At 39.7% G+C, this 14,890-nt stretch overlaps 1 protein-coding gene across 2 annotated transcripts in view; it reads left to right on the top strand.

Annotated features, from left to right (window-relative positions):
* Cenpc (centromere protein C) overlaps positions 1 to 3,689 on the top strand; it is a 57,157-nt gene extending 53,468 nt beyond the window's left edge. For both annotated transcript variants that reach the window (XM_052735296.1, XM_052735297.1), the window contains one exon: positions 149 to 3,689. In XM_052735296.1, the coding sequence (XP_052591256.1) occupies positions 149 to 219 (71 nt within the window). In that variant the 3' untranslated portion in view covers positions 220 to 3,689. The remainder of the gene's footprint in view (positions 1 to 148) is intronic.
* The last annotated feature ends 11,201 nt before the right edge of the window (positions 3,690 to 14,890 follow it).

Below are 14,890 nucleotides of genomic sequence, written 5' to 3'. Positions count from 1 at the left end.
TAAAATTAAATAAGTTACTTTAAGCTAGATAAATTGTTTCTATTTCATATTATATGCTGTATGTGTTACGTGGAGAAGTAATGATTCTATGGAAACAGATCTTTTTGTTACTTGAAATAATTCTGTTTTCTTGTTACTTTACTTTTAGGTAATCATTACAACATTAAAAACCTCTTGAATGTGGAAAGTTGTCTTCTTTTTACTCAAATAAAGAGATGAAATATGTGTATGTGTATAAAATAGGTTGTTTATTGTAAATTTTTGTAACTATGATTATGTTAAAATAAAACATTTATTTAGTTTTGAGTAAACTTGAATTAGATAATCATTTCATACTCCTGGTTAAACATTTCATCATCTTGCTTGAATGTGCATACTACCTTTAGTGATTGCCATTTTGCTGGTATTGTTTTAATAATATTGAAAAAAACAAAATCACTGTTCCCACAATATAAAACACATCTGCTATAAAAGAGATAATTAATATGTTTACTCCTTTACAATAGTTGGTTCCAAATACAAATATTAAATCATTGGTCATTAAATAATCTAATAGAAAGCTGTTGTAAATGTGATGAATTAATTTCCATGGGCTGCTGTAACAAAGTGATTTAAAACAATGGAAATTGGGTTTATGTATTTTTTTGCCTCAGTTTTTTGAGGCTTGAAGTGTGAATGAATTCAAGGTGTCATCAGGGCAATGCTCACTTCTGTAAAAGGGATTCATTTCTTCTTTCTACTATCTGATTTGGTTCCTGTTTTTGGCTTTCCTTGTCTTGTACCTTAAACACTTCAGTTTTTACCTCTTATCATATGTCTTAATTGCTTTAATATTGCTGTGATAAGACACCATGACAAATACAACTTATATAAGAAGGTGTTCATTTGGGGCTTACAAGATGAGCTTACATCTAGATCCATAAGCATAAGGGAACGTGAGCTGAAAATACCATGTGCTTTTAAAACCACCGGGCCAGCTCCCAATAACACACCTTCTCCAACAAGGCCACGCCTCCTAATCCATCCCAAACAGCCACCAGCTATTCAGATTATTTTTGCACTTAGCATGAGGCTCAGTAAATACTGACTAATTTCTTGGGGCAGTGGGTAATGGCCCAGTGTGCCTGCATGGTGGTAAACACACATCTCACCAGCATGAGCTCGGGAATTGTCTGGGCCCAGATTGTTTCTTTTAACACTCTGATTGAATCAAGTTATTTACTTACAAGTTTGGCTTTCTCCTTTTGCAATCCTGGAGTAGCTTTTGCTTATGTATCCATCTTGTGGAAATAGGAGATGAGAAGTGGAAGTCTGAGAAATAAGTGCTTTGAAGGTAAGAACCTGTTGCTGAGGACTTCACACATTTCAGACACAAGACTTAGAGGAATGAAGCTGGACCTGATGTAGAAGCCTTGCCTGAAGACTAGTTCTCATAATACCAAGAGAAGCTATGCAAGCTGCCAAGATAGAATTGTATTCAGTAGTCCTACCTAGCTGTAAAGCCTACAAATCACAACCATAACCAGGATGGCATGGTACTTCTTCAGTTGTGGCACTTGTATCCTGAGGATTCCCAACAGCCAATTAATTCATGACTGAAACAGTAAACCTAGCCCATTATCTATGTTTGGTGAGGTCAAGGACCCTAGAGGAGAAACTACTACAACCACCTTTCCTAGACTAGGATAATTTCTGTATTCTAAATACTTATACTCACAGGTAAGTGTAGCTTTCATCCCTTGTCAAATTTCTTTTTGTAGCCAATGAAGACTATTATAGAAATCAACTAACTTCAAAATGCAGAAAACAACTGACTGTGTGGTGCTTGATCCAAATTAATAGGTCTGCAGCACAAGCCCTACTTCATGGAACATTAAGGAAGAGCAAGAGCATATACTGTAGGAGCCAGAGGTTCATGATGTATGCCTGCTTCAAGATAGTGCCTTCCATATGTGGGGCCTTCTATATACAGGGAAGCTGCAGCCATGAAGTTTTGACATTGTGGTTGCTAATAAAGGCATGTGCCACCATACCTGCTTTTGTGTAGTGCTAGGGAATTGTTCTGGATAAAAATCATCTGAGAGGAGGTGTGGTGGTTTGAAAAAGGTATGGTCCCCATAGACTCATATGTTTGAAGGCTTGGCCCATAGGGAGTGGCACTATTAGGTGTGGTCTTTTTAGAGTAGGTGTGGCCTTGTTGAAGGAAGTGCATCATTGTGAAGTTGGGCTTTGAGGTCTCATATATGCTTAAGCCATGCCCGGTGTCTCAGACCACTTCCTGTTGCCTGTGGGTCAAGGTGTAAGAACTCCCAGCTCCTCGAGCTCCATATCTGCCTGCATGCTCCCTTGCTTCCCACCATGACAATAGACTAAACCTCTGAACTGTAAGCCAGCTACCCCAATTAAATGTTTTCTTTCATAAGAGTTTTCTTGGTCATGGTGTCTTTTTACAGCAATAGAAACCCTAACTAAGACAGGAGGGGACCTCAATGAAGAAAATGCCTCCATAAGATGGGGCTGTATTCAAGCCTGTAGGTATTTTCTTAATTAGTGATTGATGAGGGAGGGCACAAACCATTGTGGATGGTGTTATCCCGGGTGGTGGTCCTAGGTTCTTTAAGAATGGAACAAACTGGTAAGTGGTATACATCCATGGCTTCTGTATCAGCTCCTGCCTTCCCAGGTTCCTGTCCTCACTGCTTTTGATGATGAACTGTTACATGGAACTGTGAGCAAAATAAAGCCTTTGTTCCTTAAGTTGCTTTTGGTCATGGTGTTTCATCACAGCAATAGCAACCCTAACCCTTAGACAAGCTGGGGTATTTCTGTGACAGAACTGACCATGTTTTGGAGAGGATTGTGGAAGGACTTTGGAACTTTGGGCAGTGGACTATAGCCAGCTGGAGCCTAGAAGATAAGCTGTGTGTGCTGCAGAGGGCAGAACTGGAGAATTGACCCAAGGTCCTTGGAGCAGCCCAGAAGATTGTTAGTGAATCCCAGATAATTGGACATTGAGTTATTTAGACTGTTGGAGTTTGGTCTTGGTTAAAATTGTGACTGTGCCCTGGTTCTTCCCTCTTGAAGAAAGTATTTAACTTAATTTTGATTTTTTACAGGAACCCACAGCTGAAAGATTTTGAACTTTTAAAACAGATTTTAGAATTTTAAAGAGATTGGATATTTTAAAGAGACTGAACTTTTAATGTGTTTGAATTTTTATTGACTACGAAACTTTTAAAGTTATTTATATATTTAATGTGAGTTCTTGGGGACGAATGAAAAAGGAAAGGTTGTGGGTTTATAGTGATGTGTTTATGTGTCAAACGGACAAATGCTGGATAGTTTTATGTCAGCTTGACATAAGCAAAAGTCATCTGAGAAGAGGGAACCTCAATGAAGAAAGTGCCTCCATAAGATGGGGCTGCAGGCAAGCCTGTAGGGCATTTACTTAATTAGTGATTGATGGGGAAGGGTCCAGCCCACTGTGGGTGGGGCCATCCCTGGGCAGGTAGTCCTGGGTTATGTAAGAAAGCAGATTGAGCAAGCCAGTAGGCAGCACTCCTCTTATGGCCTCTGCATCAACTCCTGTCTCTAGCTTACTGCCATGCATGAGGTCCCACCCTCGCTGCTTTTGTTGATAAACTGTTATATGTAACTGTGAGCAAAATAAAGCCTTTCCTTTCCAAGTTGCTTTTGGTCATGGTGTTTCATCACAGCAATAGTCACCCTAACTAAGACAGGATGGAACTCGGTTTCATGCATGCTAGTTAAGCCTTGTACTAATTGAGGTACATCTCAGCTGATTTTTGTTTAAAGAGAAGTCTTCTTTAAACTTTAAAGAAGTTAAGTATATTTATATATTTTTATATATTAAGTATAACTTTAAAGTTATACTTAATGGTTTATAATAATACTTAACTGTATATACAATAACCAATAAAACTAGTGGAAATATTATTAGAGCATAGTAATGAAGCACTAGTTGTGAATTAAGGCTAAGGAGGATAATATTTTATGGAAGATAAGATTCCTAGGTTTCAAACCCCCACTTCTTTGGTTCAGTTTAGAAGACATGAGAGCCAACATTATGCTGGGGTTTTTTTAGAGATGATAACTGATGCCTTAGGATTAGCTATCACATCTGTGATGTGCTTGTTCACAAGCTATCTGCTTTGTGACTATTAAACTTAATTGGACCCTGTAATGATAGTCAAATTGGAAATAGGACCTCATGAAGAAGAGTTTTAATGAAATGTTTTAAAGTGTGTCTTCTGTATGCTTTTTGTTAAGAAAGAACTTAGAGAACTGCTTAGAAAACACCCATCTATCTAGTTTGTCACTGTAGAAGAGTAAGAGTCAACCAGCTTGTCTGTGTCTGGAGGGATCATTAATTTTTTCAAGAGGCAGTTGGTCAAACAGCACAGGCTATGCCAGTTGAGACTTTCTACATCCCTTGCCTCCACTTAATGTAAGAAAGAAGATGAAAATGACAAGAACATCTTTAGTGTTTTTAAAAATGCAAGGTCCCCACGTGTAAAATTCATATTGCAATTAAGTATCTTATGTTTCCTGTGCATGAAATTAAAAAATTTCCATATATAAATATATTATATATATATATGTGTGTGTGTATAATGATTATGTATATATACACACAGCATATGTATGGGATACCTATCATTGATATTTGGAATTATACATAAGATTTTATTGTGGCTGTTGAAAAGAAATTGTTATAATCAGAAGGGAAATTAGTGAAGAGGTAGTGTTTAGATAGAGCTGGTGAACTAGGCTCAATAAAGGTTTGTATGTGCTGGTGGGAAAGCTCATCTGCTAGAGCCTAGCCTGGAAAAAGTCCTGAGTTTAATTCTTAGCACCACCTTAAACCAAACTTGGTGGCACACATTTATAATTCCAGCACTCCAAAGGTGGAGGCAGGAGAAGTCTGATCATCCTTGGCTACATAGTGAGTTCTAGAGCATCACCTTTCTGTGATGCTCTAAATAAAAGTTTCATATCCTTAAAGTTTCTTTCTATATGCCCTAAAATCAGACCTCTTCTTCCTGTCCCCCGCTAACTCCATTTAAGCCAGACTGGCTTATTTTCATGTCCTTAACTCTGAGGCACACTGCTCAGCTTCCAGCATCTCTCCTCAGTAGGCACCTGTATAATCTCTTCCCTCTAAGAAGGCAAGTTAGTTTGAGGGGAACCTAGTTCTCCACCCTCTTTCTTAGACTTGTCAGAATACTAAAGTCTACCAAGACTTCTGGGTCCTAAGTTAACTATTTGGAGGAGCTGAGGCTCTTGGTGTTCTTCCTACAGCAGGATATTCTGTAATACTTGAGTTCCACAAAAGATTGCCAGGGCATAAAATTCAGAGCCAAGCACATTCTGGGTCCCCCGGCTGCAGTGCAGTGTCATTCACATACTGTCAAGACCGCTTTGGGCAGGCAGCACAAGGGGCCAGCTCTTCTTGCTGCCTCTCTACCTTGTTTTTGTTCTCATCTCACTGTTTGGTTTCACCAAACTCAAGTGTTAGAGATGAGCCTTTGCATCCTCCTTTTAATCTTTGCCCAGCGGGCACTTCTTGAGAACTTCCTTGACTAATCTTTTAAACTTGTAAACTTCCTGACCATACTCAAGAACACTCTTCCTGCTTTATTCCCACAACACTAAGCAGTTTCCAATTTCTAATTTATTTGTGGTGATATTGTGTCCCCCGGTATGTTGCGCACCTTAATAAACTTATCTGGGGTCAGAGAACAGAACAGCCACTAGACATAGAGGCCAGAAAATGGTGGCACTCACACCTTTAATCCTAGCATTCTGAAGGCAGAGATCCGTCTGGATTTCTGTGAGTTCAAAGCCACACTGGAATCAGCCAGGCATGGTAACAAGAGCCTTTAATCCCAGGAAGTAATGGCAGATAGCAGAAAGGTATATAAGGCGTGAAAACCAGGAATGAGAGCTGGTTAAGCTTTTAGGCTTTTGAGCAGCAGTTCAGCTGAGATCCATTCGGATGAGGACTCAGGCTTCCAGTCTGAGGAAACAGGATTGGCTGAGGAATTGTCGAGGTGAGATTAGCTGTGGCTGGTTCTGTTTCTCTGATCTTTCAGCATTCACCCCAATAACTGGCCCTGGGTTTGTTTTTATTAATAAGACCTTTAACAATTCATGCTACATTTATTTGTATAGTTTATTGTTGTATTTTTTTCTTTCTAAAATGCTTCATGAGTACAAAGATTTTAAAATTTTCCTTTCACTATTCTCTTAGAACTTATTTCTATCCTTTGATATAAAACCACAAAGAAGCCACACGAGGAGAAAATGGTTATTCTGCTTTACACTTCCAGGTAACAGTCTATCACTGAGGGAAGCGAAAGCAGGAACTCATGCAAGGCAAGAACCTGGAGAGGCAAGATATGAAGCAGAAGCCATTGAGGAGTGTTGATTACTGGCTTGTTACCTCTTGGCTTGTGCAGTCTCCTCCACCCCCCCTTTTTGAAACAGCATTTGTGTAGCCCCACTGTCCTGAAATTCTCTCTGTAGACCAGGCTGGTCTCAAACTCATAGAGATCTGCCTACCTCTGCCTCTTGAGTGCTGATATTAAAGGTGTGTGCCACCACTGCCCGGCTCAGCCCATTTTCTTTTTTCTTTATTTTTTTAATTAAGAATTTTTTATTCATTTTACATATCAATCACAGATCCCCTTCTCTTTCCTCCTCTCACCCCCCCAGCCTTCCCCCTCCCCAAACCACACCACATTCCCTCCTCAGATAAGGTAAGGCCTCCCATGGGGAGTCAGCAGAGCCTGGTACATTCAGTTGAGGCAGGTCCAAGCCCCTCCTCCTGCATCAAGGCTGTGCAAGGTGTCCCACCATAGGTAGTGAGTTCCAAAAAGCCAGCTTGTGCACCAGGAATGGAAGCTGATCCTACTGCCAGGGGGTCCCTTAAGTAGATCAAGCTACATAACAGTCTTGATTATGCAGAGGGCCTAGTCCAGTACATGGAGGCTCCACAGCTGTTGGTCTAAAATTCATGAGTTCCCACTAGTTTATTTTGGTTGTCTCTGTAGGTTCCCCCATCATGATCTTGATACCCTTGCTCATAGAATCTCTCTTCTCTCTTTGACTGGACTCCTGGAGCTCCGTCTGCTGCTTGGCTCTGGATCTCTGCATCTGCTTCTATCAATTACTGGATGAAGGCTCTGTAATGACAGTCATTTAATCACCAATCTGATTACTGGGGTAAGCCAGTATAGACATCCTCTCCACTATTGCTGGGGACATCGTGGAATCCTGGGAACTTCCCTAGCACCCAGTTTCTCCCTATCCCCATGATGTTTCCCTCTATCATGATATTGTTTTCATTGCTTTCCCACTCTGTACCTGTTCTAGCTCGACTGCCCTGTTCCCTTATGTTCTCATCCCCCATCCCCTACCCTCTATTGCCCCTCCTGAACCCCAGTTTGCTCGTGGAGATCTCATCTATTTTCCCTTCCTGGGGCAATCCATGCATCCCTCTTAGGGTCTTCCACGTTAGCTAGCTTCTCTGGAGCTGTGGATTGTAGTCTGGTTATTCTTTGCTTTACATCTAGTATCCATTTATGAGTGAGTACATACCATGTTTGTCCTTCTGAGTCTAGGTTACCTCACTCAGGATATTTTCTAGTTCCATTTGCCTGCAAATTTCATGGTGCCATTGTTTTTCTCTACTGAGTAGTACTCCATTGTGTATATGTACCACATTTTCTTTATGCATTCTTCGGTTGAGGGGCATCTAGGTTGTTTCCAGGTTCTGGCTATTACAAATAATGCTGCTATGAACATAAATGAGCATGTGTCTGTGGTATGTTCAGTGTGGTTGAACATGCCTTGAGTATATGCCCAAGAGTGGTATCATTGAGTCTTGAGGTAGATTGATTCCCAATTTTCTGAGAAACCGCCATACTGATTTCCAAAGTGGCTGTACCAGTTTGAACTCCTACCAACAGTGAAGGAGTGTTTCCCTTGCTCCACATCCTCTCCAACATAAGCTGTCATCAGTGTTTTTGATCTTAGCCATTCTGATAGGTGTAAGATGGTATCTCAGAGTCATTTTGATTTGCATTTCCCTGATGACTAAGGATGTTGAGCAATTTCGTAAATGTCTTTCAGCCATTTGAGATTCTTCTGTTGAGAATTCTCTATTTAGCTCTGTAGCCCATTTTTAAATTGGATTGTTTGGTATTTTGATGTCTAGTTTCTTGTGTTTATATATTTTGGAGATTAGCCCTCTGTCAGATGTAGGGTTGGTGAAGATCTTTTCCCATTTTGTAGGCTGTTGTTTGTCTTATTTACTGTGTCCTTTGCCTTACAGAAGCTTCTCAGTTTGAGGAGGTCCCATTTATTAATTATTGCTCTCAGTGTCTGTGCTACTGGTGTTATATTTAGGAAGTGGACTCCTGTGCCAATGTGTTCAAGGCTACTTCCTTTTTTTTTTATCAGAGGCCTACTTCCTTCTCTTTTATCAGATTCAGTGTGACCAGATTTATATTGAAGTCTTTGATCTACTTGGACTTGAGTTTTGTGCATGGTGATAGATATGGATCTATTTACAGTCTTCTACATGTTGACATCCAGTTATGCCAGCACCATTTGTTGAAGGTACTTTCTTTTTTTCCATTGTACAGTTTTGGCTTATTTGTCAAAAATCAGGCATTCATAGGTGTGTGGATTAATGTCGGGGTCTTCAATTCGATTCCATTGGTCCACATGTTGGTTTTTATGCCAATAGCAAGCTGTTTTTATTACTACAGTTCTATAGTAGAGCTTGAGGTCAGGGATAGTGATGCCTCCAGAGGTTGCTCTATTGTACAAGATTGTTTTAGCTATCCTGGGTTTTTTGTTTTTCCATATGAAGTTCAGTATTGTTCTTTCCGGGTCTGTGAAGAATTGTGTTGAGATTTTGATGGGGATTGCATTGAACCTGTAGATTGCTTTTGGTAAGATTGCCATTTTTACTCTGTTAATCCTTCCTATCCATAAGCATGGGAGATCTTTCCATTTTCTTCAATTTCTTTCTTCAGAAACTTAAGTTCTCATTATACAGGTCTTTCACTTGCTTGGATAGAGTTACCCTCTATATATTATATATTTTTTTATATATTAATATATGTTTATATATTAATATATGTTTATATATTAATATATATTATATATTTTATAATGTTTGTAGCTATTGTAAAGGGTGATGTTTCTCTGATTTCTTTCTCAGCCCGTTTATCATTTGTATATAGGAAGGCAATTGATTTTTTTGAGTTAATCTTGTATTCTGCCACATTAATGAAGATGTTTATCTTTTGTGTTAGGGTTGAATATTCTGTAGATATCTATTTAGTCCATTTGATTCAAAACAGCAGTTAGGTCCTTTATTTCTCTGTTAAGTTTCAATCTGGCAGATCTGTTCAGTGGTGAGAGTGGGGTGTTGAAGTTTCCTACTATTAATGTGTGGGATTTGATGTATGATTTAAGCTTTAGTAATGTTTCTTTTACATATGTGGGTGCCCTTGTATTTGTGGCATAAATGTTCAGAATTGAAACTTCATCTTGGTGGGTCTTTCCTGTGATGAATATGTAATGTCCTTCTCAATCTCTTTTGATTGATTTTAGTTTTAAGTCTATTTTATTAGTCATTAGGATAGATACACCAGCTTGCTTCTTGAGTCTATTTGATTGGAAAGTCTTTTCTCAGTCTTTTACTCTGAGGTAGTGTCTGTTTTTGAAGTTGAAGTGTGGTTCTTGTATGTGGCAGAAGGATGGATCCTGTTTTTGTATCCATTCTGCTAGCCTGTGTCTTTTTATAGGTAAATTGAGTCCATTGATATTAAGGGATATTAATGACTAGTGACTGTTAATTCTCGTTATCTTTTGGTGGTAGTGTGTGTGTATTTCCCTTCTTTTGGATTTGCTGCTGTGGGGTTATCTATTGCCTGTGTTTCCATGGGTGCATCTAACTTCCTTAGGTTAGAGTTTTCCTTCTAGTGCTTTCTATAAGGCTGGATGTGTAGATAGGTATTGTTTAAATCTGGTTTTGTCTTGGAATATCTTGTGCACTCCTATGTCTATGGTGATTGAAAGTTTTGCTGCATATAGTAGTCTGGGCTGGCATCCATGGTCTCTTAGTGTCTGCATAATGTCTGTTCAGGAACTTCTGGCTCTCAGAGTCTCCATCGAGAAATTGGATGTTATTCTGATGGGTCTGCCTTTACAAGTCACTTGGCCTTTTTCCTTTGCTACTCTTAATGTTCTTTCCTTATTCTGTATGTTTAGTGGTTTGATTAATGTGGTGAGGGGACTTTGGGGGGGTCTAGTCTATTTGATATTCTATAAGCTTCTTGTATCTTCATAGGCATTTCCTTCTTTAGGTTGGGAAAGTTTTCCTCAGTGATTTTGTTAAATATATTTTCTGTGCCTTTGAGTTGGTATTCGTCTTCTTCTTCTATCCCTATTATTCTTAGGTTTGGCCTTTTCATGGTGTCCCAGATTTTCTGAACGTTTTGTGTTATGGCTTTTTTGGCCTTAGTGTTTTCTTTGACTGACGAATCTATTTCCTCTATTGTATCCCCTATACCAGAGATTCCCTTTTCCATTTCTTGTATTCTGTTTGTTATGCTTGCATCTGTAGTTCCTGTTCTTTTACTCAGATACTCTCTTTCCAGCATTCCCTCAGTTTGTGTCTTCATTGCTTCTATTTCAATTTTCAGGTCTTGAACTGTTTCCTTCACCTGTTCATTTCCTTTTTCTTGGTTTTCTTGGCTTTCTTTAAGGGATTTATTGATTTCTTCCATTTTTTCTTTGTCTTTTCCTCAATTTCTTTACGGGAATTTTCATTTCCACTTTACAGGCCTCTATCATCTTTATAAAGTTGTTTTTAGAGTCGCTTTTTTCTGCTTCTTCTATGTTGTGATGTTCAGATCCTGCTGTTTTAGAACTACTAGATTCTGATGGTGCCATGTTGCTCTTTATGTTGTTGCATGTATTTTTGCACTGGTGTCTACCCATCTCTTCTTTCAATAGGTGCAAGAGGTGTCTGTGTCTGAGGGAACTGTTCTTGATCCAATCTGTGCTTGCTGTATCTGTGTCTCAGGGGTCCATTCTTGGTCCAGTCATAGTTCTTGGTCTAATTGGAGCCAGCAGATTCTGTGTCTCAGGAAGCCACTGAGGTTGCAGGAGGATGGGTAGGTTTGGGTTAAGGAGTGGGTCTTATAGATTGCAGGGTCTGATTGGGGAAGTAGATGGGGAAGCCTGCCCATAGGAGTCTTCCCTGCTGGCCTGCAATTGGAACAGCAATGGGTGGGAATGGGGGGCACAGGTTGTGCCCCAGGGACTAGGTCCTAGAGACAGGACTCTCTGGGTGGGAGAAGAGTCACTTACCTTTTGGTCCAAGCAGAGCTGTCAACCCATTTTCTTATAGCACCCAGAAGCATTGCCCACAATAGGCTGGACTCTTCTCACATCAATTAGTTATTAAAAAAATACACTACAGACTTGCCTACAGGCCAATCTTATGGAGGCATTTTCTCAGTTCAGAGTCCTTCCCAAATGACTATAGTGCACGTCAAGTTGACATATAACTCGGCAGCATAACTGTGGAGACAGTAGTCTGCATAGATATAATTCTAATGTACATTTGTTGAATTCATTGAGTTGAACTGAGTATGCTTCTCCTTGCTATGGTTTCAATTCATACCTCTACCCTGAAGTTCGTGTTAGATACTCAATCCCCAGCCACGGGAGGCAAGGCCTAATTACAGGTAGCTAGGTCAAGAGGGCTTTACCTCCAGAAGTGAATGAATGATACTATAAAAGCGTTTGTGTTGTGAGTTCACTCTCTTGCTCTTTCTCACCCATGGGGGATCTTGCCATCTTGTGATACAGCAAATAGGCCCTCACCATATGTGGGCCACTGATGTTTGGATCTTCTAGCCTCCAAATCTATGGACCAAATAATTTTGAGTTTATGGATCACCCAGCCTGCTGTATTCTATGCTGAGACAGAAAAAGCACTAAGACACTCTTGTAATTCGTTTCCTGGATTTCTTTCTTTTTTGGCCTGTACTCCCACACTGCTCCCCTGGTCTCTTTTCCATCCAACAATTCTGAAGTTTGGCTTTCATACCTTGACTAATCACAGATCTCTGAGTATTGATGTTTTAACTAAAAGTTGTATCTACCTTTTTCAGGACACTGTCATTTTTGGGTCATCGACCTTTATTCTTTCCTGTCTCTGTCATTCCTTCTGAGTCTCATATCCAGGCCACTCTTGGCAGCCTGTCTTTATGCATCTGTCATGTAATCTGTCTGTTAAACAAGTTGTCACTCACCACAAATGTTAGCATATTGAATGATCCCATTTACATTGCAAGTATTCTTAGCCCAACTGGATTAAGGCCATTCAGCATATGTATTTTTGGAAGGTTTTCTTTTTTTTCTCCTCCTAGAGGAGTGAGAGGCAAAGATAGTGGGAGGATAAATGAACATTTGGCAAAGCAATTATATGGTAAACCCAGGGAACTCCATGCTCGCCATGTTTCTGTTTTTGAAGAGCTGACAGGAACTCCTTTTAGATCTCTTAGCCCATTGCTTTAATTTATGGAGATGAGCAAGTAAGTGGTGTGCTAAAAAAAGCTAGTTCTAGGTCACAGTCCATCACTGCAGCTGATATAACAAAACAGAAGTGACAGTGTGCCAAAGTTGAGCCGAGGCATTAACTCCTTTAGTACTTCTCAGGCTAGTTCCAAGTGAAGGCCTTGTTTTAGTTAGGGTTTCTATTGCTGTGAAGAGACACCGTGACCACAGCAACTTTTATGAAAGAGAACACTTATTTGAGGTGGTTTGAAGCTCAGAGGTTTAGTCCATTACCATCATGGTGGGGAGCATGGTGGCATGCAGGCAGTCATGGTGCTGGAGAAGGAGCTGGAGTCCTACATCTTGATCTGCAGGCAACAAGGAGTAAACTGTCTACCCCACTGAGTAGCTTGAGCAAAGATCTCAAAGCAAACCTCCACAGTGACACTTCCTCCAACAAGGCCACATCTACTCCAACAAAGCCACACCTTGAATAGTGCCACTCCCTTTGGGGGCCATTTTCTTTTAAACCACCACAGGCCTTAATGTGGAAACTGGCTCGTGTGCAAAAAGCCAGCTAAGTCCACTGAATAAGAGAGCACACAGATCACAGAAAAGCTGTCTCAGCTGAGGCCAAGCTAGCCCAGCTAGCTTCAAACCTAACAAACAGCCACTGGTTGTGTATGTGAATCCACTGAGCACCAGAAGAGTCACCTGCCTAAGGCCAGCTCAAGGTAATGACCTGTAGAGTTACTATTTGAGTCACTTTTAAAATTGGTTCTTATACATCTGACATGATACACAACTAACTGTCAGTTATTGATACAGCAATTAACTGAGGCTGGATAGGAAGTCTTTAGTGAACTCATTCGTACTGCCATGTCTGAGAAAAACTGGGCGTTGTCTAAGGATGGATGTTTTTGAAGTCCAATGTTTACTCTTAGGTTTCATAGAAAAATGATAGACATGTTTTAACTGTGAGTTCCATTTTTTTTTTTAAGATTAATTCTGGTAGTCCTTTTTGGAACCATGGAAAAACATAGGAATACTTTTGCTTTAAATGTTCTATGCAAATAAGCTTCTAATTTAAGGCTGTGATGGAAATTAAAATGCACGAGGAATTAACGAATTGAGTTTTTCTTGATCTCAGCACTAATATTCCTAACCAATGCACAGGACTGCCAATGAACTTTCTTTCAGGCTCTCTCCCTGTCAGCAGTTTGAAGGGAGGCAAATAAAGGAAATGGCCAACTGGACAAATACAAGAAAAGTTAATCAAAAAACAGTGTCAAGAACAAGCCGGGCGGTGGTGGCACACGCCTTTAATCCCAGCACTCGGGAGGCAGAGCCAGGCGGATCTCTGTGAGTTCGAGGCCAGCCTGGGCTACCAAGTGAGTTCCAGGAAAGGCGCAAAGCTACACAGAGAAACCCTGTCTCGAAAAACCAAAAAACAAAAACAAAAAAAAAAAACAGTGTCAAGAACAAAACCACAATGTGTTGTCTTCAGGTTAAATGGCCTAATTGTGCTGGTTGGATTCTCTAAGGGTTTCACTGTTTTTGTAAAAATAGAACAGTACAGTAGCTTAAAAATAGAATTCTGAAGAATTATGCAGCTTTCAGCCTTTGTAAACACAGCTGTTTTACACATCATCATATATAAACAAATGTATAGGAAACATTCTCCTGTTTTAGAAGGTTATGGAGACTCAACATTTGGCTATCTGGTATTTGAAAACAAAATGCAGTCATCTATTATTTTTAAGTATTAGCTTCACATATACATACAAATATTGCAAACTGACACACACACACACACACACACACACACACACACACACATATATATATCATACACATTCCAGCTTTTACAGAGAAGAGCTGTGTCACACATTGCAATGTGGGAATTAAGCCACAAGATGGCAAAAGAGAATCTCTAATCTGAAAGGCTTGGCTTTTGTTTGCTTGGTTGCTTTTCTTTCTTTTGCCTAAACTACAAGAGCCAATTAACCCTGCCATTCATTTATTGCAAGGGTTAATTAGCAAGACATAAAATATCATTTCCAAACTATTTTAACTGTTTAACAATTTGCATTTTGTGTCCAAAGAAGAGCCAGGATTAAGAATTTAGTTTGGCAAGAATAAACCTACATTTATTTTTGGTTTAAAGACTAGAATTTAACACTTACCATCTGTTGCAGAGGTCAGTTATGCTAAGCTGACTGGAAATCAAAGGAAGATATGTGTCTTACTTTTTTCGTCCTAAAGTTAATATAGGACGAAA

The sequence above is a fragment of the Peromyscus californicus genome, unplaced genomic scaffold, assembly GCF_007827085.1.
Source record: "Peromyscus californicus insignis strain IS unplaced genomic scaffold, ASM782708v3 Scaffold_13__1_contigs__length_99412109, whole genome shotgun sequence".
NCBI classification, from domain to species: domain Eukaryota; kingdom Metazoa; phylum Chordata; class Mammalia; order Rodentia; family Cricetidae; genus Peromyscus; species Peromyscus californicus.
The sequence above is the reverse complement of the archived record's forward strand: the minus strand, read 5'-3'. Positions and strand labels throughout refer to the sequence as shown.